The sequence below is a fragment of the Canis lupus genome, chromosome 25, assembly GCF_003254725.2.
Source record: "Canis lupus dingo isolate Sandy chromosome 25, ASM325472v2, whole genome shotgun sequence".
NCBI lineage: Eukaryota > Metazoa > Chordata > Mammalia > Carnivora > Canidae > Canis > Canis lupus.
This window is the reverse complement of record NC_064267.1, coordinates 38,237,336-38,262,008: the sequence shown is the minus strand read 5'-3', so window position 1 is coordinate 38,262,008 and position 24,673 is coordinate 38,237,336. Positions and strand designations below refer to the sequence as shown.

At 40.0% G+C, this 24,673-nt stretch overlaps 1 protein-coding gene across 7 annotated transcripts in view; it reads left to right on the top strand.

Annotated features, from left to right (window-relative positions):
* Positions 1-24,673, top strand: part of DOCK10 (dedicator of cytokinesis 10) — a 260,529-nt gene that overhangs the window by 55,761 nt on the left and 180,095 nt on the right. For 3 of the 7 annotated variants that reach the window (XM_049100910.1, XM_049100908.1, XM_025463235.3), the window contains exon 1: positions 5,752-5,969. The exons of 2 other annotated variants lie outside the window; for them this stretch is intronic. In XM_049100910.1, the coding sequence (XP_048956867.1) occupies positions 5,808-5,969 (162 nt within the window). In that variant the 5' untranslated portion in view covers positions 5,752-5,807. Of the gene's footprint in view, positions 1-5,750; positions 5,970-24,673 lie in introns of those variants that run through there. 2 more of the 7 variants (XM_025463244.3, XM_025463242.3) reach the window with 2 other exon arrangements.

The following is a 24,673-nucleotide window of genomic DNA, read 5'->3' as shown; positions in this document are numbered from 1 at the left end:
CAGGGAGCCTGACGCGGGACTCGATCCTGGGTCTCCAGGATCAGGCCCTGGGCTGAAGGCGGCGCTAAACCGCTGAACCACTCGGGCTGCCCCCACAGTGTCATGTTTAAACTGAGCCTGGAGGCTGAGAGGGAGCAGACTCAGCCTCTATTATGACCTGTAGCAGAGGCAGCAGCACACCTATCCCCTTAATGATCACTACTGGTCAGGCTCTGTATTGATCCTCTCAGTTAAGTGTTAAGCGTAAGGGATTAGCTCCATTTTATTTTATTTTTTTAAGATTTTATTTATTCATGATAGACAGAGAGAGAGAGAGAGAGAGGCAGAGACACAGGCAGAGGGAGAAGCAGGCTCCATGCCGGGAGCCCGACATGGGACTCGATCCCGGGACTCCAGGATCACGCCCTGGGCCAAAGGAAGGCGCCAAACCACTGAGCCACCCAGGTATCCCCCAGATTAGCTCCATTTTATAGTGGATACTATTGAGGCTCAGAGAGGTTAAGCGGCTTGCTCACAGTCACACAGCCTCCCCCTGGCAGAGCCTTGACCGCAGCTGCAGTCTGACTCCAGAGCTCATCGTGAGCCTTTCTTCCTTCCACCGGCTGCCTCTTCCACTAGGCTGCCGCCAGGAGGAGGACCATTAGACGTGGAGCATGTTGCTCAGTATGCACGCTGGCAGGGGCTCTATAAATCGACCCAAATATAAGAAGGGATCTCCTTAGTTTGGGTGGCCAGAGTGTTCTGCGTTGTGGCTGTGGGGGCAGGGGAGGAAGAGCGTTCAAGGTCCTCCTCTTCACTTGATCAGATTGACCACTGACCGGTGAGCCCTGAGGTTGACAGGTGGGCCAATGGCAGCCTTTGTTTGGGGGGGTGTGAACCAGGCGGGCAGGCTGGAGACATGCCCCCCTCCACCGACTGATGCCAAATGTTGAAGGTGTTCCTCTGAGGGCCTGACACCCACGCTGGGCATTCTGGGCAGCATTTGCCCTTCTGAGAGCTGCAGTCAGACGCTCTAGGGTTCTGTTCGTGCCAGGGATGGAGGGGGGTGAGGGGGGGGACATGGGGATTCATTACTTCCTCACATCCAGTAACTCCTTTCCTCAAGTTTGGAATTCCTCTTGAGCTCTGCTGAGGACATCAGTTCCTCTTTCCAGAGTTTTCTCCTGCTGTGTATGTTGAAGCTAATCCTTCATTTTTTGGTTATTGATCAGTGTGACCACATTCGCTTTTAATATTTCAGAAATATTTCCAGAAAACTCTCATCTACTGAAAGTGGCCCCTATCCCCGCCTTTTTTCCTCACTCTTGTAATTAATATATTCCCTCTTATACTGCCTTGCTGTCATTTCACTTGGACTTGGGGAAGAAGACAAGGCCACAAACATCCTTCATCCAAACTCTTGAATTTGAAGTCAGGCCACCCGGACTCCAAATATGGTGGAAACCATGTTCTACTGGTCTAGGACATGCAGATGCAATGAGAAGCAGGTCCTAAGTGGCTTCTGAACCTTTCTTTGCATTTGGATGCAGGCAGACAAGTGGGGTTAATTGAGCCTGCAGGGGGAGTTGAGTACCTTTCTATGGGGAGATGACGATTCACTTGAAACTTCATTGTTAGAACGTGGTTTTCTGGGCAAGGCCTTCTACTCCCCAAATCCCAGCCATACATTTCTCTTCATAGGTGAGTTCTCACCATGGCCCTATTCACCTCTTTAACAGTGACTGGCCACTCACCGCAGGTTGAACACGAAGCCAGGCAGCATCTGAGGTATCCAAGAAGCAGTAAGACTGACCTTCACTTCCCAGTTAAAGTATTTCCATCTGAGCTTATGTTTGATTTTGTAAGATAACATATTACTATCAGCAAGAGTGACCTTGACATGGGAAGATGGCAGACAATCTCACCCCCTCCAAGTGGATCTGTCACTGAGCATGAGGAGACTCAGAGGTCTCTGGGCATATGGACAGGTCTTTGGGGTGGAAAAACGTGCAGTTCACCTCCACGGGTGCCTAAACACAGTCCAGTTCAACCCAGTCTACATCTCAAGATACATTTAGACATACAGCTCTTGCATAATTTAACAAAGCTGGGAAAGTCCAACACTTTCAATAGGCACCATTTATTTAAATTAAATATGGATTTTCCTTTCCCGTTGTAAAGAGATCTTTGGATGTTTGCTTCCAATGGCAGAAAGATCAACATCCAGAATCAAATGATTCTTACCTAGTCCAAAATATTTTCGAAAAGAGCTCTAAAAATGAAATTCATTTGCCAGGACTTTTTAAAAAGAGATGCGTGGCTGGGTAAGCAGCTCTCCCAGACAAGAGCAAGAGTGATCCTAGTGTTCAGGGATATTTTGGAGATGTTTTTACTTCTGCTCCTTTATTTACTCCTCCTTTTGGTTCTCTTCTCTCTCTCTCTCTCTCTCACACACACACACATTGTTTACTCTCCAATCCAAAACTACTTACTTTTTCTTCTTACATTTAATTATCTGTCACGTATAACTCTGACATATCAGTAATCCCTCCCTCCCATCTCCCTTCCACTTCCTATCTACATCAAGTCTACTTTATATCTAAGCTATGTGGCCATCTCTGCTTTGAAGCAAGGAAACTTTTCACTATACATGCATTTAAGGTTTCATAAGTACTGAATGAATGAACACATATTTAAAACAACTTATGTGTGTAAATATATATATGATATTTTATGTATGTGTGTGTGTGTGTGTGTGCATGCATTTAATAACTCAGAGTGAAATCTAGTTCCCACCACTTCTTTGGAAAATTTAATCTTACAGACATTAGTGACGTTATTTCCTTATTGATGACAATCAGTTAAAAATCTTGCTCGCAGCATTTTATATTTAAGTGACATCTTAGTGAATCATAAAATAAAACCCTGCTAGGAGAAGGAGGTAGATGAGACCAAAGAGCATCTCCAAAAGTTATCAACCAAGTGAGGCCATCCACATTTGATGCTTGACAGCCAAATTAATTATTTGTCTTATTAATACTTCAAATGAAAATAGCAGACATCTGTAAAGGATTTCCACCTTATTTTTAAATATTTCCTGTGTATAGAGGCGCCTGGGTGGCTTAGTCGGTTAAGCATCCGACTCTTGATTTCAGCTCAGGTCATGATCTCAGGGTCCTGAGATCAAGCCTTCCCCTGGGCTCCAAGCTCAGCAGGGAATCTGCTTGTCCCTCCCTCGCTGTCCCTCCCTCCCCTCACATGCATGCATGCACGTTCTCTCTCTCAAATAAATAAATCTTTAAAAGTATATACTTCCTGTGTATAAACATGTATGCTAAGTATGAGAGAGAGAGTTCAGTTTTCAAGTTCATTTCTGTCTCCTTCCGGCCCACCCCACCCCCTACTTAATTTACTGTGTCAAACTTAGACCTCAGAATTCAACCCCCTTGTGGCAACTCTGCTACCCATTTACAATGTTTCATAAGAAAATGTTGAGCTTATAGGTCTATATTATTCCTTGTTTCTTGTCCTGATGGTCTCTTGTTCATTGGGTAACTGTAGTGCGTATTGAATTCCCAAGAAACTAATTTTCAGAGGTTCCTTTTCTCTGATGATGGAACTTGAAAGACAAAGCAAGACAGAGAAGATTGAAAGTCCCACAGCAGTCCATCAATAATAGGGGTGAGTCGCTCAGAGGCAACAAGGGGATCAATGAAAACAGGACTCTAATAGCTAGAAAGCATTTCATTTGTTTCCCCCAAGACGTTGGCAACTGCCAAAACATGTGATTCCAAAAGCCACCCTAGATGTGAGCCAGATAGAGAGACAGGTGCCTAGATAAGAGTCTGGGACATGGACTACCCTCATCCCCGCCAAGCCCATGGTATACTATGGAGGATACCATTTCCACTGCCTACCATAGCTGCTGGAATGATTGAAGACCTCCAGTCTGTGCCTTGATGCATCCAACCTGTTTGTTCCTGGGCAGATGACCAGCCCTAAGGGGACAGACTGGACAGTCTTATGTCATGCAGATGGGTGTCGGTGGGTCATGGCCACACAGGGACACAAGAAGCCTGGAGGAGCAATCCTATCATATTTGGAAAGACATTCACAATCATGGAAGGACACTGTGCTTTTCCTCTGGTGGACACCATATATAGAGAGATACCTATATAGATCTTTTTTTTTTCAATGCACACAAGCCAGACAGGCTAAATTGTAGTTTCTCTTCAATAAATGTCCAAGTTGTTTGGAGTAAAAATGGTTTAGATTAGCACCCGGGCACTCTGACAAAGGTCCGGAGGGGTTAGGGGACTTGCCAGCACCATTAGCATTTTTTTCTTCTTTTTCCAGCAGCACTAAAATATGTTTGCAAAACAGAGGGAGATGGAGAACTACTGGCAGCCAGCACCTCTTAGTAGGAAAAAAAAATGTTTTACGTCTCTGGCAAACGTACCAATTAAATAATGCTGTGTTGTGACAGATCACTGAGCAATTAATGCCTAATTGAGCATCATGCTAGACGCTTCTGTGAAAGCAACTTCACTGGAGCTGGAGTGGCCACACCTCACAGCAAAACAAACCCGACTTCAAACTTCCTGCAGCACGCTTTGCACTGAGGAGCCCAGAAACCAAAGAAAACATTTTTTTTTTTTTTACTTTGAATCCCTGAGAGTTACACTGGAAGGATTAGCTTGACGAAAAGATCCCGACATTGAAAATCCTACTGGGGATTTCATACTTTGCTCATTTGTAAGCAAAAGCCATTTGCTGCGAGATATTTTTAGTGCAAGCAGCATCCCCTGTTGCCCTATTCTCTTACAATAGACCATTAGATCTTGAAGCCAGGCCAAGCAGGTCATGTGACTTCGAAGCATCTCTTCGGTTCCCTCCTAAGTGACTAGTCTCGCAGGAGTCAGGGAATACTAGACTCTTAGCTACCGAAGACCCCAATGTCCTTCCCGGAGCCTTGAATTCTTCCTGATAGGATGCGGGGATGCTTTTACAACTGCCTTTTCTAAGAGGTCAGGGCAGCAGAACTCGCCAAGTGACCTCAGTGATGGAGAGATTTTCAGCCCCACCAGCCGCCTATGTAAATATAAAAATGTATTAGGCTGCAGAACTGCGTGTGTGGGAACAGAACAACCACACCATTGAAAGGAACTCACAGGGCCAACGCTGGTGTCACTCACGTGGGTTTGGCTAACGCGTGCATGCTTTTGATCAGTCGTTTTGATTCAGCGGGCTCCGCATTTCGGATGAGCCAGTTTCATTTCTGGAAGTTCGGAGCTGTGAAAAGTGCAACCCCAGTTACTTAGCAAAATTCCCCTTCGGCAGTGCTCACCTTGACAAAGAAAACAATCATTTTCCCTCTTTATGGGACACTCCTTTTTGCCTTGGAAAAATGTCAAAAAAAAAAAAAAAAAGAAAAATGTCAATGTGGAGTTCGATTTTCAGTTGTTTAGTCTGAAAAAGAGGGATTGAGTGCAGGAGTGAAAAAGAGATATTTTATGCAGAGCTCTGAGGCGAGGATCGAGGAGAATCATTGTAACGAACAGGAAATGTGTTCCTGCAATGAATTGAGAAATAAGTCTCTGGGCAAAATGCTCTAATATTCCCGAGTGTGTTCGGTTTCAGTGGATCAAATCTTTCCCATCTCTGCATCCAAGCTATTTGGCGGCGATCAGATGATCAGAGCTCAAGGAAGTGATTGGAGAGTGAGCTGGCTGCAGCTGCAATGTAGGCTGTTTTCAGGGACAAGGAGCCACTGTTTTTCAAACATAGCATCAACATAGAAGTTATTTTGTAGGCTCCAGGATGCAGCAATGGGCTGCACTGCCAGCATTGTTCTGCTTCAAGCTTTTCGTTCTGTGGTCCAGAGGAGCTGTCCACACATTTGTAGACGACGCCAAGAGGAACCATCCCACGAAATTTTGCCTCTGGAAAGTGACGATGAAATGAGTAGACCCAGAACCCTCATCATCATGGTATGGTATTTGTGGCAAAGCAGCCTCGGTTGTTTGAACTGTTATTATAGAAATGAGGTTGCAATTTAGGGTTTGGGGGTGTTCAGCCTGAGATAAAGAAATGTGTGACCTAGAGTTTACTACTGTGCTTCACAACGTGGGGGAAACGTTTAAAACTACTTCTATCATTCAGAGCTGATTATCTTTCTCTTAGATCTGTCACGAAATGTGCAGTTTATCAGTCTATTTGAAATTCTCTTCTGCCTAGCATTTTGTATGCTGTTATTCACTTTTGTGCAGAGAAAAAAGAGAAAACTTGGGGAGTTTGGTTTAACTCAGTGGATTTTATTTTGTAACTCTAGTTGGAAAGAAGAGCTCCAGACATAGTTTTAGATCACATGTAACCAATCAAGTTGTGTAGATGTTGGTAGTTAAATATCTAGCTTCAAGGCTTTTGGAGTTTTTGTTTCTGACCCGGCTGTGGAAGTGCCTTTACAAAATGCTTAACTTAGGCATAAAATCAGAATAAAGTTTTTGAGAATTTTGTGGAGTGCATGGTGTTTTAGAATGCTATTTCTTGCCATTGGCCACATTACATTTCTGTCTGTGCTTCAGTTATACTAGACAACATTACTGCTTCCTTATGCACCTATTTTATCAGCAAGAATAAAGTAGAAGGTAGCGTCTTTTCTTACTTGAGCTTCAGGGAGAGATCTGCTTAGTCACTGAAATCCCACGTTCGGATGGAGGTGGTGTGCTAAAGTTTCAAAAATTGGGGAGATGTTGCATGGTTTCAGTACAATCGACTTTTTCCTCTTAGATTCCAATGTTCAGATATCAAGGATGTAGTAAATAATGAATGAAAAATACCTGTTACACTACAAGTTTTTAAATGAAAGGCATTTGGTTTGGGCTGTGCCTCTCAGTGATAAAATACTAAGCTAGACCATTCCATGCCAACTTCTTCAACAAATCGATATTTGATTTTCGAAAGGCAATACTGTTCTTGAACTATTGGGCTATGATTTTCTCTAGGAGGAAATACAATGTGGGAATAATTTCATACGTATTATTCCCATAAGTTTTTCACATATTAAATCTAAAGAACTTGAGACTTTCCCCCCCAAGTTTAACTCTTGTTAATGACAGTAGCATTCCTAGCATTCCATAGTTATGTGTATTATTTATGCCATCTCAATCATTAAACAGCCTTTCCCTTCCCAATTTTACCACTTAGAGTATAATATTTTGCAGGTAGAAATTTTTTTGAAAGATTTTATTTATTTATTTAGGAGAGACACACACAGAGAGAGGCAGAGACACAGGCAGAGGGAGAAGCAGGCTCCATGCAGGGAGCCTGAGACAGGACTGGATCCTGGGACTCCAGGATCATGCCCTGAGCCGAAGGCAGGCGCTAAACCACTGAGCCACCCAGGGATCCCCTGGCAGGTAGAAATTTGAAAAAAAAAAAAAAAAAAAAAGATAACAATGCCATATTTTTTCAAAGATCCCTTTAATTTATATGATACCTTTATGGACATTAAATGGAATGATGATGAATTTACTGATGAAGAACCAGGGCTTCAGAAACATTGCATATCTTATTCAAATCACACAGCTACTAAATGCCAGACCCTTGAGTCACATTTAGATCAAGGATTACAAAAGGCAGTATAATTTCCACTCTCTTCATACCTCTAAGGAAATAAGGATAAAACTGAATTTTCATGAGAAGTCTGATGGAAATTTTGGACCACTCAGAATAAGATATGTTCATACAGAATCATTGTGCATCTTGAGAGTTTCCTCTGGGTCACTCCAAATTCATACATTCAACAGCTGTTTATTGGTGGCCCGCTATGGGCCAGCCACTGTTCTATTCATTTGGAATGTACCCATGAACAAATCCATCAAAGATGGATTGCCCTGAGCTGTAAAGTTTTACATTAAGTACATTTTCCAAATTTCGTTTTTATGGAGATGTCGTATTAGTGTTGTGATTTTTTGTATAGAAATTAAGATAAAGAAATGATTCTTTATCTTTTAAGATAGTAGTTCAAAAACTTTAATGTGTTTTCAAATCACCTAGGAATTCTTATGTATGAACCAATCCTTAGGCTCCTGGACCCAAAGACTCTATATAAAAGGCGTGGGGTACAGCCTGGGCATCTGCACTCTTAGCAAACACTTCTAGGTACTTTTGATGGAGGAGCCCCATGGATGACATCCAGAGAAACATGGCTCTGGAAACTGATCATCTACACTCTCTACATCCTGTCCTTCTTTAAACTGATGGGCTAATCATCATCTAACTCTGACTCTAAGCTTCTGAACAAAATTATTTTTTTCTCTCTCACTTTTCTATCACCTGTTAGACATTAAATTTATATATTGCTTGTGTGTGTGTGTGTGTGTGTGTGTGTGTGATGGGTAGGGAGAGGGAGGGGGGAAAGGGAGACGGAGAGAGAGAGAGAGCAAGAAAGAGAGAGATATTACTGACTGTGGAGCCAGAGACTCTAGGTTGGAATCTTGACTTCTTCACTTATCAACTACATGATCTTCACCACACTGTTTAACATTTCTATGCATCTTTTTCTCATCTCTAAGATGAGGGTAATAGCTCCATCTGCCCAGAGCTGTGTTGAGGGTTTAATGAAGTGAAATACATGTTAAGTCCTTACAATCATGTCTAGATATCTCCTTAAAATATTTAATAAGGGGGATGTTCAATGACTGAAAAAGTGACATTTGGGGAAAGACCTAAAGGAGGTGAGGAAGTGAATCATGCCACTCTCTGCAGAGAAATGTCTCAGGCAGAAGGACCAGCCAGGATGAAAATTGCTAATCTGGGAACAAGCTAAGGGTGTAGAGAGGCCAATGTGGCCAAGTGAGCCAAAGAAAAAGTAGTAGAAAGAGAAGGTCATTGCAGCAATGGGGGCACATCAACGAAGGCCATCATGAAGACTTGGAGGGAGCTTTTTCCAAGAGTGAGAAGAGAAGCCATTAGAGGGAGGAGGCCCAGAAGCCAAGATCCTGGGCCATGGATCCAGAATGTCAGGATTTGACTCCAGTCTCTGCTACATGCTGTGTGATCTTGACACGATTCTCCTCCCTGTGACTTTGTTTCTCCATTGTTAAAATACAGAAAGTAATGGTATATAAAGTGTAAATTTCTTGTGAAAATTCAGTAATACTTGCAAAGAGCTTAGATCAGTGCCTGGTGGATAGTAAGTTCTCTATTAGCTGTAAGCTCGTTAATTTGGAGGGCCTTCAGTGGGAGAGTGACAAGATCTATGGCTGCAGAGGGTCCAGGGTTGAACCAGAAAGACCATTAATCCTGAAGTATTACTGTGATCCCAGAAAAAGACCTGAATGGGAGTTGTTGAGGTTGTGAGAAGTGGTTGGATTCAAATACATTTCAAAAGTAGGGCCAATAGGGTTTGCTTACAGATTCAACATAAAGTATGAGAGCAAGAAAAGACTCAGGGATGAATATGCGGTATTTTGATTTTGATTTGGCTTTGTTTGTTTTTTGGCCTTAACAACCAAAGGACTGAGTTGCCATTCAGATGAGGATGACTGCAGGAGAAACTTTGGCAAGAGAATCTAAGTTCACTGTGAGACATGTTAAGTTTGAAGTGCCTGTCAGGTCCATATATGGAGATTTCAAATTGGAAATTTCATATACAAGTCTGAGTTCCAAGGAACAGTCTACAGAGGAGATATAATGCCTGACACAACATAAATACCAATTAAATGATTGATGAATGAATAAATGATCTCTTTTCTAGTTTTCTGTATCACAGTGTGTATTTGCAGTTAGTCATATCTTGAGCTATTCATTGAAATTTTAATTATTTATTTACTAGTCCTATTTTTTTTCTTATCTCACTAGCAGACTGGAAACCCCATATAGGTAGAAACTATGTCTGCTTTATGCCCTGATGGTGCTCAGCTCAATTCCTTTTATAGACTAAAAACTGATTGCAAGTGTTATTGATTCTTTGAAATTTTTAAGTAATTGATATCAAGAGCTTCATTGATAAAGCTGTCTACTTAACTCTTCATTGAAATGTCCAGGAGTAAGTTAAAGATGGAGAAAGCTACGACAATAAAATCAAGGTTGTGAATGTTGATACTCTTCAGAAGGCTTTGGCACTTGAGAAGTCAGTATACAAAAGAGTCTCATTCCTGTAGCCCAGGTTCTGAATTCATGCAGAGATAAGCTTTGGGCTGGCATTGGCTGTACTTTGGCTGTGTAGTCCAAAGTGGAAAGGGAAAGACTTGGTAAATATCAAAATAAACTATTTTAGGTCCTTGGAATTTACAAGGGACACGTAAATCCTAATCTCTGAGACTATTACAATGATTTATTAAAATTCAGTCAAGTTTAACTTTGGGGAAAAAAAGGAGAAATTCTTTCAAAGCTAATTTACCTCTCACTCGAAAATTCTGCTCTGATGAGAGAAGTAACAAATCTTTTCGTCAATTATTTTTTGTAGCTTTCTTTATAACATATTTCATTAAAGGTCTCAGACACTACCTAATTTAACTGATGTAGATCTGCTATCTCCTGGGCAGTTGGCCTCCATTTTAAGGTCTGTTCCCCCTCTGTCTCTCCTGCCCCCCTCCCCTGAAAAATAGTAACTGTCTGGTCACGAACTGGAAGGTAGAATTGACACGAGAGGAGGGCAAGAAGCAAGTGCAGGGCAGGCTGCTGGTCTCTTTCTCTGGCTGTATAATCAGCTACCACAGCAAGAGTCAAAGTTTCAACTCAAAAGTGAAACATTTTTAAAATCCATGAGAATTTTGGAGTATCTCTGAAGTAGTAGAAACCACTCCATTTAAATTTAGGAATGCCAAAGAATTCGTGTATAGACCAAGTCAAACATGGCTTTATCTTTTTTATTTTTTTTAAGATTTGTTTATTTATTTATTCATTCATTCATTCGTTCATTCATGAGAGACATCACGAAAGAGTAGAGACATAGGCAGAGGGAGAAGCAGGCTCCCTTTGAGGACCTCAATGCAGGACTCGATCCCCGGACCCCAGGATCACACCCTGAGCCAAAGGCAGACACTCAACCACTTGAGCCACCTAGGTGCCCCTAACATGGTTTTATCTTTAATTTCGATTAAAGACGGGGGACAATGACATAGCCTCAACTTTGTAGCTAGCAAGTCAGGGATGTAAGATCTCTTCTGTGAGCCAAGGATGTGCACTTATATGATAAACATTTTGGAGCCAGAGAACTTCAGTTATGGCCGGGACACCTGCATTACCAGCCATTCTTTGGTGCTCTGGAATGCCAGGTCCAGGACCCTGATGAACTACAGTACCTGGATCAGATCCTGTCCTCGGTTTGTTTTTGTATGGCCTGTAAACTAAGAATACTTTTCACAGTTGTAAAATTCTGTAAAACAAAACAAAAAAGAAAGAAGACTGTATAGGAGAGACCATAAATGGCCCACAAAGCCTGAAGTCTTTACAGTCTGGCCTTCTGCAGGAAAAGTTTGCTCTGATGAATGATGTGGGCTCAGCCAGATAGGAAACTCGCTGCTTTATTACTTTGACCTCTGCAGTGTATTTGCTCTTCTGCCTAACTACATACAAAGGAACTTGGGTTTTTCCTGGGTGCCTTTTGTTCACCCAAAAGTCTGAAAACTGCTGTGATTCAATGACCAATTTGAGCTTTGGAGTCAGAAGCCTGTGTCAGTATCAAGTCTGTCTCGATATGCTGATTCATTGAGCCAGGTTTATTAAATGGGAAATACTATCTATCCTGTCTGTTGGAAGCACCGGAATGTTTATTTTTATGGAATCATTTTGTAAACTAGTGCATGTCCTACAAAGACGGAGTCTTGTGTGGTAGGCTGGCTAAGTTAGAGCAGCAGAGATCCATGGAAGGTCACTGTGCTGATGAGAGGTCATTATCCTCTGGGTGACTCAGTCAGCAATGTGACCATTTAAATCAGAGTTTTACTGGGGCGCCTGGGTGGCTTTCATTGGTTAAGCCTCTCACTCTTGGTTTCAGCTCAGGCTGTGATCTCAGGATGGTAAGATCGAGCCCCATGTCAGGTTTTGCACTCAGTTTGAAGTCTGCTTGAGATTCTCTCCCTCCCTCTCCCTCTGTTCCTCCCACTTGTGTGTTCTCTCTGTCTCTGTCTCTGTCTTTCAAATCAATCAATCAATCAATCAATCAATCAGGGTTTTACCTTAGTTGTTCCATATCTACCCCACAAGCGGGTATGGTGGCCAGAAGAGAGTGGGTGGGTGTGGACAGAAGAGAGACACCAACGAGGGTCCTGCGAATAAATTCAGGGCACAGAGAAATATATGATGTTCCCTTTTATTTCCTTTTATTTCCAAGGAAATAAAAATAATCTCTCTTCGTATTCTATAACAAATACTCTAATTTAAGAACACTTTATTATCAGAAGGATTTTAATATGTTTGCCCAGTTTCAGCTTTTTTAATGGGTACATGAGGAAGAAAAAACTTAACAAATGATTTAAATCCTGAATTAATGTTCTTTATTCATTTTAGTGCAGTTTGAATCTTGAATATAGTAATATAAGGTTCCCCAGGGTAAAGAAGCTTGTATAATGGCATATGATTTTAAATGGTTTGTGCGGATGGAGTAATATGGAGCTTAAAAGCACAGAGAATCTTTAGAAGTTATTTTTCCTTGTGGGTTGTTTTTCAGCTGAATTTCAAAGGTGCAGAAGATGGACAGGTGAATTGAATGGCTTTTCCATAAGAGTTAATTGAATGCGACCAGAGGCCTAGTAGTTAGCAACACAAATCTTTGAGGCCAAGGCTTACCAAATTCAGATTACATCTGGTATTAGCTCATCCAAAGGATCGTGCATCTTTCTAGTTTTCCAAGCGATACAAATTTAGAAATAATATGGAACAGAGAAAAAGCATATGCAATTTAAAGGAATGTTTAAAATGTAAAGCCACCATAGTGGTAAAGAAAAGCAGAAAATCAAATGTCGTGGCATATGCAGAAACTTTCACCAAAAACAATTAGCAAATTCAACTATATAGAGATAGAGAAAGACATAAATGTGTATTAAAAATATAAAGAACATTATACTCTTAGTGGATTTGAGTGTTTTGGGAAAGGCCATAGTTTGAAGATAAGAGCAATAATGCATAGTTACATGATTAGAAAAAGCATAGATTGGACACATCAGTAGTCATAAAAAGTCCCTTAACTTTTAAAAATGATCAAATATTTTTAAAAGCCTGGTTATACCTATTTTTGTTTGTTTCTTTACTTTCCAGAACAGTATATTTAAAGCTTATCCCCAAGTACCAGGCTTTGACGTAATAAAATCTCGTGAAGAAGATTTGCATCTTTCGGCAAACCAATTATGAATACGGCATCGTCCCATGCTTCAACCAATTTCCTCTGGATCTTTGGTTTAGTTTCTCAGATTTTGCTTCACTGACCTGATTTACTTACATAGGGACATAAATTTAGGATTTCAAACTTCATTTCCAATAATCTACTTTATCCTGCTGGAATGTATTTCATTCTTAAAGACCATGTTCAACAAATTCAATATGCTCCAGTGAATTTGTCATGGATACGTGGCCTAAACATCAGAAATTCAGTAGACAATTGAGTGACACCTGGCCCTTGGGTTTGACAGGTATGAGCAGCAGCAGACAGTGGCTGCTCTGCTCTCATGGACCTTACAATTTGCTGGTGGAGACAGAAAGGACTGGTGTGTATATAAAACTGTAACCATAATAAATGCTTCAAATGAGAGTTACATTTCCACCTTACAACTTTATCCTTTGACCATCCAACCTTGACAACACAGTCAAGGAAGTTATCCTATAAAGTGGCAATGGAGCTGGGACTTAAGAAGTGAATAGATGCTAAGAGAAAGAGGATGCCAGGTGCAATCTTGACTTTTATTTTTTTGCCAGGGGTTAAAAGCCAGAGTGCATTTACTCACTGGGTGATCTCAGGATCAATTATTTGCATTCTCTATGCCTTGGCTTTCCATAAAACAGGAATAAAGAGGGTGCCTATCTCTGTTAGTTTCCCATTCCTACTGTAACAAATAACCAAAAACAGTAGCTCAAAGCAACACATTCATAACTTACAGTGCTGAAAGTCAGAAATCCAAAATGGGTCTCATTGGGCTGAAATTGGCACATCTGCATGCCTTTCTGGAGGCTCTAGGGGAGGATCTGTTTGGGGTTTTATTATTTATGTTTTTTTGGCCTTTTGTTTTTTGGCCCTATTCCATCTTCAAAGCTCACAGCAGCATGCTGTCTTCAGACATCTCTCTGACTCTGACTCTGGACTCTCTTACCTCCCTCTTTCACTTCCGAAGGACCCTGTGATTGCGCTGGACCCACCTGGATAATCCAGGATACTCTCTCCATCTCAAGGCCAGTGAGTCTGCACTCTTAATTCCATCTGCGGCCTTACTTCACCACTTGCCATGCTAATAACAGACTCCTAGGCCCTGGGGCTTTAGATGTGGACGTCCTTGGCGGGGGAGAGTTATTATTCTGCCTATCATAGTATCTCATAGGATTATTTTAAGAATCTCATGAATGAATACAAATAAAAGACCTGCAGTAGCTCCTGGAACCTGGTAAGGGGTCACTACATTTTAGCTGTTATGATTTCCTTTATTGTTGAAACAAAGAAAAGATCACAAATGTAATCCACTCCAAGGAGTTATTCTAAGAACAAGAATTAAACTGCTAGGAGGAAACCTAATTTGTGCTGCATAGAATGTAGGGAAATGGAAATTTAAGGTTCACTTTTTTCCCAGACCACTGCAAAACTCACTGCATAGACTGTTCACACAAACATATGATTCAAAGAACGTTTGGGTGTGTTTGAGATTTTCTTCTGTGTTATCAACCGATTGCTATTCTTCTGACATTTAACTTTTAGTTTTTTCTTGTTTCCTCTTCCATCCTGTATAAAGGAATACTGTATCTTTCCCATTCTCCAAACAATGCCACATTTAAAAATGATAAGGAAAAAGGAAAATATACAAGATCTTAAAATAAATTATTATAATTTAAAACCACTAAAATAATTTTTAAAAAGGAGTACATGAGGTGTTAACTGAAAAAGAGAATGAATTTTAGTTTAAGTTCAATGGAGAGAACTGAAGTTATTAACTTAGAAATGCAGAAGCCTGTATCTTCCTTATCATTTTTTTCTTTCAAGATTTTATTTAAATTCAAGTTAGTTCACCTATAGTGTAGTATGAGTTTTCTTATTTTTCATATTAAAGTTATTACAACGTTTTTAAATGTCGGTAGACTTTTTTGTTACTGACTTATAAACAGTTAAGAAACTTAATGATTCCAAATTATGGAAGCTAGATTCTTTTAGAAATAGATACTCAGTAAGAGGTTTGATGAGGGAATGCATGTAAGCCATATCTTATGAGTCGTAAAGCTTACAAAATAGGAATCCATGAAGTGAGAACAAAATATGGATTTATTCAGTAAGTTATCAGCAGCCCTGCCATTGGTACCTCTCTGCTCTCAGTGGCCTTCTTTGCTTTCATGCACTTTAGGAGAACAGATTGAACATCCTACAGAATATCTTTGACTTCTCCTTTCTGTGTCAGAGAAAGTTAGAATGGAGATAGCGTTCACAAAATAATAGCTCTTTAGCGAGTACTTTCAGCTATTTGTCACGCATTTTGCTAAGAACTTCGAGCCGTTATCTTTCCTTGTTGCCACAACAACCACTGGAGGAAATTATTTTTATTCCTGTGTCACTGAGGAAGATATTAAAGTGGGGCTTTGTGCAATTGAAATATAATGCGAACCACATAATATAAAATTTCCTGGGAGTTGTATTTTAAGAAGAAAAAAAACAAAGAAAGAAAGAAAGAAAGAAAGAAAGAAAGAAAAAGAGAAAGAAAGAATACATTTTATTTAACTTTTTATTTAACTCAATATATTCAGACTTTTATTATTTTGACATACAATCAATATAAAATTATCAATGAGATATTTTATATTGTTTTTATACCGAGTCTTCAGAATTCAATATATGTTATTGCTTATAATGCGTTCCATTTGGATGCTAAATGTTGATCCCAAGTACTTGTTCAGTGTTTAGATTTCATAAAGTATAGTAGTTGAACAAGTAAATTCACATAGCTCAGTTGTTTAAAAGCTAGTTGGACATTTTCAAATGACTGGATAGAGAGCATCAGTTCTTAAATCAAAATTAATTAAAATTAACTGTCATTAAAAATTCACTTCCTCAGTCATACTAACCACATTTTAAGTACCCAGTAGCAACCTATGGCTAGTGACTGCTGCCTTGGACAGTAAAGGTAAAGTAATTCTGACTTGCCCAAGGTCACTCATCCAGTAAGGATTTTAACTGGGATTTGAACCCAGAGCCATTGCCTGTAGCCAGTATGCCACCTACATCTCTTGAAACACCAGAGTGGTGAGTGGTGCAAGATTTTGCCAGCTTTATCAGGATATGTTCTATTGCTTTTGCATGGGCATTTGTTTCTTTGATTAAAACAAAACTAAAGTACACGCACAAAAAAGTCATTTAATTTCTTTAAAGCATGTAGGGATGGGGCAGTAGAGACCAGGGTATCCAGTAATATGGAGACATGAGGTGAATTAAAAAATTATCTTTTTTCCCTTGAAAATTCTTATTATGTGCATAAATGTCATCCTTACCAAGTTGGCAAATGAATCAAACAAACAAACAAAAATACAAAAGATAAAAATGAAAAGACTACCCAGGCTAGAGATGGAGTCAGAGACCACTCGATTATGGCTCTTGTCAAACCTGTAACTTGCCTGCAGTCCAGACATGCCTCCCTCTTCATCCTCACCCGCCTATCCCCTCCTCTGTGACAGCCTGACCTTGCTCACCTTCCCCCCTGAACCTGCCTGCCCTCCTGTCTCTGGTGACTCTGGTCTGGGATCACGTGCCAGGACATTCTTCTGCTCATTTGTCCAATATTGCAAGCTGGTAGGTCCTTTTTTCAAAATTCAGGGTATTCCCATATAGATTATATAGAATAAAATATTGGGAATTGAGGATTATAGACTTCTTTCCTCACTTGAAAGATGAAACTCAGAGGGGCACCTGGATGGCTCAGTGGTTGGGCGTCTGCCTTTGGCTCAGGACGTGATCCCGGGGTCCTGGGATCAAGTCCCACATCGGGCTCCCTGCATGGAGCCTGCTTGTCCCTCTGCCTATGTCTCTGCCTCTCTCTCTCTCTCTCTCTCTCTCTGTCTCTCATGAATAAATAAATAAAATCTTAAAAAAAAAAAAAGATGAAACTCAGGACCAAAGAGAGAAGTTTGCCTCTGTCACTTCTGTAAGAGATGGCAGCAGAATAAGCACATTGGTCTGTGTCTCAAAATGAAAGACACGCTCTTTTTAACTACATACTATTCCCCCCTCATAATCCAAAGATTATGTAGTTCCAGAATATGTACACAATTTCAGATGACACCATATACATGCTAACTGCAAAATACTAACATGATCAATAGTATAGCAAATCTTATCCGGTCTCTGATTACTTACCTTTTTCTGATTATTTTAGAAGAATAGATCTACACAGAGATGAAACCCAATTCTGCCATTGTCTTGCTCTAAACTATTTGTCTCCTGATTTTCCTTTAAGGATTGAATACCAAGAGAGTAAATTCTAGTTAATGTGTAGAGTAAACCCAGTAAGAACAGGTGCTTCGGAGAGACACAGAATATGACTATGCTGCGAGTCCAGGAGTCCCACGGTGGAGAGAATGGGGGGGGGGGGGGGAGGCAAATCACTGTCTTGTAATCTCTTCAGATTAAGGAGTTCACAGAGTTCTGCATCGAGCACAGAAATCTATTTCTGTTACCGTGTAGATCTCTGACTCCCAAAATGCTATGCCTTAGCAAAAATATTGTACGGTCTCATTCATTTGGGGAATATAAAAAATAGTGAAAGGGAATAAAGGGGAAAGGAGAAAAAATGAGTGGAAAATATCAGAAAGGGAGACAGAACATGAGAGACTCCTAACTCTGGGAAACGAACTAGGGGTGGGGGAAGGGGAGGTGGGTGGGGGGTGGGGGTGACTGGGTGACAGGCACTGAGGGGGGGCACTTGATGGGATGAGCACTGGGTGTTATTCTATATGTTGGCAAATTGAACACCAATAAAAAATAAATTTATACAACAACAACAACAACAACAACAAAAACCAGAATTGGTAATGGGGGTCTCGATGTCGGACTTATGTCGTTGGAAAGATTGGGACTGAGGGAGAATTCTTGCATTCTTTGAACCTCAGCATCCTGACCTGTAGCACAGTGATGATTCCTTGCAGGGCTGTGGACCCACATGAGACGTAAGGAAACACACTCAGCATAACATGCCTGCTGCGCTAAGGCAATGTACCTCTTTCTGTGTAAAATGAGCAAAATACCTACTGCTCACCTGCCTCGTAGAAATCAGTGACTTCTGTACGGGAGAACATACTCTGTTTATAATTTTGTGTTCATTCTAAGGAGCCGTTTGGGGATGCATGACGGTTCTTCACTTCTCCACCCGATAAGGAAGCAAGAATATTAAGAGACTCATTAAGTAAACCAAAGTTATTCAAAGAGGGGACTCAGTGGAAAAAGCCAGTGAACCGAGACATCCTCCAAATGAAAGGAATTGGAAAAAATAAGTGAACCAAAATGTAGAGATGGGGTTCAGGGACAAAGAGAGATGTGAGTGAGGAAGAGAGTCACTGAGCAGGGAGAGAAATGAAGTGTGAAACGTGGTTTTTTTTTTTTTTGGTTTTTTTTTGTTTTTTTTCCTCTTTCAAATCGAAGTAGCACTGGGTCGTTAAAAGGCCTTTTTGTCGGGCTTGCTTTAAAACTAGTCTGCTTTTGTACCACTCTAAACCAAGGGGCATTTCCATCTGTGTCACTTTTGTTCTCTAATTTTTATTTCCTTAAGTCTCTCTGTTCTTCATAGCTGCCACACTTTGTCCCATTTTTGCCCACGCTGTTGAACAAGAATGCCCATGGATTTTGAGCTAAAGATTGTATATAACCACATTGTTCCTTTAGCTCTGAGATTGAGGTGGAGCGGAGCAGGTCTGTAACTGATGGAACCGGGCCAGAATCATCCTCAGGGTCTGATGTGACAGGCAGGGGAGGCTTTTGTTTGGACAAACAGACAAATGAACCAAAGAAAATTTCCAGAAATGTTGCCTCGACCAACAGCCCTGGAGACTCATTTGCAAAGAAGTGAGGAATAGAGAGTCTGATCACAAATATATCTTTTTTTGCACAGCAGAAAACATAAAGAAGTTACAAACTGTGCATGGGTTCATCACAAAAGAGTAAGCGCCTTGCAATCACCTTAGTTACCCTCCAGGTGCTTTTCAGATCTGTTTTTGGGGAAAGTATATCTCATGTGATATACTTTCAAGTATATGTTTGTGTTTCAAGTTACTTAAGATCATCAAGACTTTAGACGACTTCCTTGAAGATGAAAGGATTGAAAGGAGAAACAGGATCGTGGAGATTATCACTATGTAAATTTAAAAGTGCCAGAAGAGGCTTGTGCCCTCAGTTTGGGAAAACTGCTTCTTCTTCAAACAACTGGCTCCTTGTGTAAACAACTCGAGCAAAGCAGAGAGCCCCATCTCCAACTGAGACCAGGAGAAGTAAAGAAATGGCAGCTGGAGAGCTTTGCCCTGGGGTTCTGCAGAGGACACTGGGCTTCTCTGAAGGCATTACCACCTGACGTTGGCAAGCCTTGCTTTCATTTTACCTCCCCAACCTTCTACCTCAGTTTGGTTGAGGTTTGTGTGGGTAGATCTAGATCTACATGTGTATCTCTGGCTCTGTTCTGCAGTCAAAGAAACTTTCTAACCTCCTGTTGTCTTTAAACATCCAGCTCCATTGTGTCCATGCAAGCACAGTCAATGTTTCCATGTATGCACACCATGAGGTTGGATATGGACTCAACCAGGATGCATGCCTGAAAACCAGAGTTGTTGTTTTTTTTTTAAAGATTTTATTTATTTATTTGAGAGAGAGAGAGAGACAGCATGAGCAAAGGGGAGGGAGGAAGGAAGAAGGGGGATGGAGAGGAAGAAGCAGACTCTCCACTGAGCAGGAAGCCCAACAGGACAGGACGCAGGGCTTGATCCCAGGACCCCGGGATCATGATGAGCTGAAGGCAGAAGCTTAACCAACTGAGCCACCCAGGCACCCCAGAGTTTTAAATGGAGCCCTGTGTGTCTGGAAAAAGTAATCTACTATCTTGTTTAGCCACCCCAGCACTGAATCTATTATTTTATTTAGAACCTTGTGAGGATAGAGCCAGTGAGGATACAACTTTTGTGGTAAAACTCATAAATCTTGGTAGATACTGTTTCTTTTAATTCCTTACTTCCTAGCAATAAATGTCAATTTGTCACCATTTCACAGAGAATACCAAATACCCAGTACCAAGTGGATTTCTCAATACCAAATAGATTAAAAGGAGTGATGTGTTAAAGACCAAAGAGGAAGCAAGAAATTGAGAATAGGGGCTGGGTAGATTGCAAAAGGTGAGGACCTTTGGATGGAGGCGAGCCTCAGCCTTCACACTTTGATAGCAAAACCCTTTCTGGCAGAGAAGAGCTTACCCACTTAGTCCCAGAACCCGTTCTGCCTTGGATTCTTTTAGACTTAGACTCATATTCTTGCGGTTTAACGAATCCAAAACTTAGACTATTCTTAGTTCCTAGAGGTTATTTTCTGGCACTCTCCTCTGAATACCACATGGGAATTATTTCAGTCAGTAAAAATACTAAACATATCATTCTCTGTTAGCTTTCTCCTTGCCATTTTTGTTTCACACATGCTTGATTTCCTAGTAAATGTCCTCTTTTAGGTGCATGGTCGTGGTCATGATTTAAAGTTGTGTTATTTTCTCCGTAGTTACATGACTCCGTGTTCAAAGGTGTAGATTTAGATGAATCCATTCAAAATTCAGCTGGTGATTGCTATTTAGATCTTTCCCCTAAATGGATAATGAATAGGTATTAGAAAACTGCAGTTGCAGAAGAGGAAAAATCAAGACTAAATAAAGCTTCTTGGCTTTCCTTTTTTGTATTTTTTTAAATTGTAAAAGTATATGCTACATGAATAGTTAAGTATTGCAGGTCAGTAATAAGATAAATAGTGAATGTTTGAGGGGTTTTACTCAAATTTCTTCCATACATTCCCTCTCCCCTCCAGCATCCCTAGAAATAGTCATTATTAATACCTGCTAGCAGTTTTCTTTCTTTCTTTCTCTTTCTTTCTTTCTTTCTTTCTTTCTTTCTTTCTTTCTTTCTTTCTTTCTTTCTTTCTTTTTCTTTCATCTTTTCTTCTTCTTCTTCTTCTTCTTCTTCTTCTTTTTAACAAAATGTGAGTTTTTGTAAGTGATTCAAGAGATCTTTTTAATCACAAAGTTAAACATGATCATGACCTAGGATGTGTGGGGACAGAGCCAATTTTTTATTTAATTCCCTACTGTAATCTGATAGGGAGATCTATTAGGGTCACTGATATAACCTATTTTCTGTCACAGTCACCAAATAAAACAGCAATTTCAGATAACTCATTACAAAATCATATTTGGGGTACATCCTAGCCAATGTCAAGCCACCAGGCAAACACTGAAATTTTTACTTATTATGTAGATGATCAAGTCATATGAAGGTAAACTCTCTAAACTGGAGATTAGAAGATGGATGGAACTTTATCTCTTTGATTCTAATGATTCATGTCCAATGAACGGGATCATTTCATGAGTTTCTACTTGTTCTAGCACTTACTAGATTTTAGACATAAAAGACATCTTTCCAAAGGTATTGATGAGTCCTGCCTTGTTATTCACAGATGTGGTTACATGTGACCCTCTATTTTTTACCTGAATATCTGCTTTAGGATAATATTTAACTTTATGTCCATGAGCTAGCTTGTGTTGAAGGGTTTATTTATGTTTTTTCACAGCCTCAATAAAATATAATTGGTCATAAGCCCAACAAGTGTTAAGGTCTAGTCCAAAGAAACTTGTTACAGAGCCCATTATTCTCTTTGTCACACTTAGCATTTTTCTGCATCTTTTCAATGAGAGTTGTTCTGCATTTGTCTCAGGAATGTTGTGTGATAACTTCTCAGATTTAAAGCCTATATGATCCGGGGCACCTGGAATGCTCACTTGGTTAAGTGTCAAACTTTTGGTTTTGGCTCAGGTCATGATCTCAGGTTCCTGGGATCGAGCCCTGAATCGGGCTCCACGTTCAGCAAGAAGTCTGCTTGAGATTTTTTTTCTCCTTCTCCCTCTGCCCCCTCCCTGCCCACACTGGATCTCTCTCCCTAAGATAATAAATAAATAAAATATTTTTAAAAATATTAAAAAATTTAAAGCCTGTATGCTCAGTTTTATGATTCATATAGCAGAGGCAGTAGTCTTACTGATGTCCAGAAGGAGGAAATAAACACTTAAGATTTCTAGAAAGTAGTAGTAAAGCAAACATTTCCCTTTTTTTCTTTTTTTTGCCCCAGGAATTACATTAACAGTTGCAGAAAAAATAGAAATTCAGTGTTACATAAATTTTAAAAGGCTATGTGATAGTTACTTTGTATATTTAAAACAGCATGTGTTGTATGGTACCAGTGCAAAGACGCCATGCCTTTATATCCTTCTATAGTGAATGTCAAGCAGGAGTTAGAGCCATGACCCAGCATCATTCATCTGTGCTTTTCTAGCTGCCCACATAATTTTTACTACTCAGGAATATGCAGGCCTTTCAAAAATGTCTTTTAAAAGAATTTGGAGAGAAAGAGCAGGCTGAGAGTGGATGATGTATACACTCAGCACTCTGTGTTTGCCAAATATCAGAAGGCGTCAGAGAGTCTGTTGTGCCCACTTGTGTTTTTCCAGGGTAACGTTAATCAATTAGCTCAATTCTGTTATAGATAGTAAGTAATTACATTCACTGGAAGCCACAACGACATGATTAATAATGCATTCCAATTTCCAAAATTAGCATTTCACTCTACTTAAACATGTCTCTTTGAAAAGTACATTTTCTTTGTATATAAGAAACATGGTTGGTTCAAAAATTATTTCTCTGAAAATAATCCTGTGGGAAGGAGAATATTCCAGCCCTATATGATACCTAGGGCCCTTCCTGCATAAATGAGTATAATTCACATTTCTTCTTTAAGCATTTTGAAATAAATTCTTGAGAAATGGCACTTTAAACTTCAGAATTAAGCACACTGTATGGAAGTTTTACAGCAGCCGGTTAAATTCTTAATAATTATGGAGCACCTGCTGTATGAAAGTTCTGAAACGAAGCTCTTTCAAGGACAGGAAGGTAATTAAGGAACTCTGGATCTAAGAAGATACCACAGCAATGGAGCAGTCCTAAGGGATTACAACCTAAAGAGAAATAGGTAATTGCCACAAGAGAAGCATGAAGCAGGTGCCATGAGATTTCATCAGAGGGATACGGAAGACAAAAATCCATCCAAGAAGGTTGCATTATGGACTATATAAGGATCGTATTGGGAGGTGAGGGCAGAAAAGTAAATTGCATACTTGGATCTGAACATTGACCTTGCCGTGGAAGAGTGTTTAACAGTACCTGTTGTTGGGCATGCAATCAGCAAACATTTATTTTCATATTTCCTATATGCCAGACTCCACTCTGTCTTCTACACAACATGATATTTGAGCACTTTTAGGGTTCTGGCTAGGCCTCCTTAAACTTGGCACACACTGTGAAGTTGAAGCACTTGACATTGAATAGGCCATTTATCACATACACTTAGGAGATTGAATGATTATATTTTGGGGAAAATGTACATCACCAGATCCAAAAGTGATTTTTTTTAAATCAACCTAATTATCTAATTTTGTTCTAAACAATTAAAAAGTTGATTAGTAGAAGTTCTTATTTTCTACCAAAAGAGTTTCCCTTTTCTCTGCTGCAATAATGTTGATATGAGCCATCAGCGAGAAGTATTTTTGCTCTGGACATTCACACTAGAAATAATAGGCAACAAAAGTGGGCAGCACTGCCCTATGTCTGTCTACTTAATTCTGAATTTTTCCCTCTTCTAGTCGTATATCAGTGAGGTATAGGTTTTTATAACACTGCTGTTCCTCCCTTCTAAGAGAGAAGAAAAAGAAGAAATAAAAGAAGAAAAGAAAAGGAAAGAAGAAGAAAGAAGAAAGAAGAAAGAAAGAAAGAAAGAAAGAAAGAAAGAAAGAAAGAAAGAAAGAAAGAAAGAAAGAAGAAAGGGATTTCTGCTTTCTTGAGGGCATATTTCTGAGAGGGGAGATTTAAATGTCAATTTGTTGAAATATTCATAACCAGGAATCGCCTTCCTTAGAAATATTTGAAGGCCAAGGTTTAAACCTATGGAAAAATCATGTTTTATTCCTGGCACCTCAGTTCCTATTCTTCTAGAACTACTCAAAAAGGAATTATTGATTAGTCCGGTGGTAGCTATTTCAGAGATTTTCTTTAAGGATCAAACTCTATTAAAGAATCATTCGCATTTAGAAAATGAACAACAGATTACATTTTGACTGTTTACCAAATATCTTTTGTATTTATAGAAATTATCGTTTAAAGAGTTTTTCTAATTCATTTGAAATTCAGTGACTTAATTTTATTACATCCATCTGAATACAGGTAGCCT